This window comes from Ananas comosus, unplaced genomic scaffold, assembly GCF_001540865.1.
Source record: "Ananas comosus cultivar F153 unplaced genomic scaffold, ASM154086v1, whole genome shotgun sequence".
Classification (NCBI taxonomy): Eukaryota; Viridiplantae; Streptophyta; class Magnoliopsida; order Poales; family Bromeliaceae; genus Ananas; species Ananas comosus.
This window is the reverse complement of record NW_017892694.1, coordinates 1-2,455: the sequence shown is the minus strand read 5'-3', so window position 1 is coordinate 2,455 and position 2,455 is coordinate 1. Positions and strand designations below refer to the sequence as shown.

The 2,455-nt window shown below is 41.2% G+C and overlaps 1 protein-coding gene across 1 annotated transcript; it reads right to left on the bottom strand.

The window, feature by feature from the left end:
• Positions 1-1,355: 1,355 nt before the first annotated feature.
• Positions 1,356-2,219, bottom strand: LOC109705443 (protein rep-like; the record flags this gene model as incomplete). The annotated part of the gene is made up of 1 exon (XM_020226173.1): positions 1,356-2,219. A coding segment is annotated over one exon (864 nt), but the record flags the coding sequence as incomplete, so codon positions are not given.
• Positions 2,220-2,455: the final 236 nt, after the last annotated feature.

Below are 2,455 nucleotides of genomic sequence, written 5' to 3'. Positions count from 1 at the left end.
TTTTTTATTGTCTTTTTTAGTCAATTTTGTCCCCACTTTAGTTAATAGTATCAAGTAAAAGAAAAAACAGCGAGTCGGCAAGCCTAACTCACTGTTTTTTTTCATGAATTACATTACATCTGCTAAAACAGGCTTTGCACCTTTTCGAACATAAAAAACAACATTTCGACCGATAGCCATAGCACCGCATGAAATGCTAATTACCTTGTGTTTGAATGGCTCAAAGATGCGAGCATCTTCAACCGTTAAGTCAACAAGCTCATGTTTGATCTCACCGTTGGGCAACTCCAGCGAACCAAGAATTTGCACCTTGTCACGTGCTTCATATTCTTTGCCGTCTTTCCCTTTACCACCATCAAGACGAAAAGCATTTATAAGTGTCCCTTGTAAATTAATCATCTGACTGATCTCCTGATTTCATTTTTCCTGAAGCATAGAGATCCGCAGTGATTGAAGTTTCAATTTCAAAAAGAGTTTTAATTGTTTCGTCGTCCAAAGAGGCAGCTAGAGTTTCAATACCGATTCTTAAGAGATCATTCATGATCTTATTGCGACTTGAGCCAGTATGTTTAACAAGTGCTTCAAGGCGTGTATATGATGCAAACTCAACACGGAAAGGAACTTGAATATAGCCACCGTGATAAGAGCTTGAAGCGGATTTTTTAATTTCTGCAACAAGCATTTGCAGGTTAGTAGGCTCATTTGGATTTGGATTATGGAGTTTCATAGTTAATTCCTGATCTATAGCGATTAGTTTATGATTCATTGGTGAGATATTTATAATGCTTTTTTGAACCGTTTGCAAGAAATTAAGAATTGGTTAAATTATGGGTAATAAAATATTGCGTAGTGATTCGGCACAGTGACCGCAAATTATTTTTAGCTTCCACAATGCGAAGTGAAAACCCTTTTGAGTGCTAGGCACAAAAAGGTAAAAAGACTCATGCGGGAGTCTTTTTTTTTTGCCTTTGATTTTGTCGCCACCCATTCGGGATGGCTCGGTTCTTACCGCTTGCTCACCCAATGGGAGCTTGTAATCAGGGAGGAAAGGTTTTGGATTTTTATTGCGTCAGTCGGGGGCACTCCGCCCCCTCTGCTACTGGATAGAATGTTCTCCAGTGGGAGCAATTACCATTGAGCTTTGCTCAATGGCTAAGTGCGCCCTTTGGGGTCTAAGGGGTCGAACCCCTTACAAGTCTGTATATACAGGTAGGCTTGCTTATCAAGTTTCGTTGCGGGCGGTACACCGTTTCGCGTCGAGGTGACGCGCGTACGGGCGTTCCGTCCTCACTTCAACTTTTGACGTATCGCCTTCACAAGTCATTCGGGCGTCGGGCCTCGTCGAAGCTCCTCGTTCATCCTTCCTCATTCCTTTTGTTCGGCTTTACGTCCTTAGTTAACTCTAGGTTGTAATAAGACCTTTCACCAAAAACGAAACGATAGAGCAGCTCAAGATATGGAAGTTCCTCTTTAGGCATTTCATCGGGTCCGCTTTCAGGAATTTTTACACCATGCATAGAGCCGAATGAACCTGTAAGCCTTTTGCCCTTAAGGGTCAAAAATGCTTGAAAGGTTTTCTCAGTGGATAGATCGCTAAACTTAAGAGCGTATTTGCAGACTTCGGCAACAGCCTTTGCATATCCGTGTTCTTTAGTTTTTTTGACCCTGCGGATGTCCACAATGTATGAATCAAGCGTTATATCGTGCCAAGTTTCTGCTAGTTCCTCCTGGTCAATCCAGTCAGTCAATAACGCAAAAATATGAATATGCGGATGCCATTGTTTGGTTGTTTCGTTGTAGGTGTATTCGGTCGTATAAAAACCGCCATCAATTTTGCAAAATTGATTAAACCCTCGACCCTTTTTCTTAAAATCACGGTAACGCTGTAAAAGCGTCTTAAATGAGCCTGTGAGGTGTTCAAAGCGTTCCTGTAGGTCTTCACCGTTCTTAACGGTCAAAGTGATCAATACGGGCTTTAGCTTGCGATTCTGACGCATTATTTCTTCGATGCGTTGAATATACCGATTCATTGAACGGGCAGCACGAATACCAGCACACATTGGACATAGCAAATGCTGTCCGCATACGTGGAATTTTTCGAGCTTGATTTGATCTATGGTGTAGTAATTACGAAAAAGCAGAAATTGACCGCATCCCTTTAATTTGGTTGCAGCCTTAAGAGCTTTGATAGATGTTTCACTTCCAACCTTGAAATCAACCTGAGTCCACAAATATTGTTCTTGCAGTTTAGATCTATGTTTCAAAAGTCCAAAACGTGATATTCTATCCCTGTGTTGATCTGCATTAGCAGATTGCAAAGCCTGTAATTCGTCGCCCGCCAAAGCATCAGAATTATGGGCTTTTTTATTGTCTTTTTTAGTCAATTTTGTCCCCACTTTAGTTAATAGTATCAAGTAAAAGAAAAAACAGCGAGTCGGCAAGCCTAACTCACTGT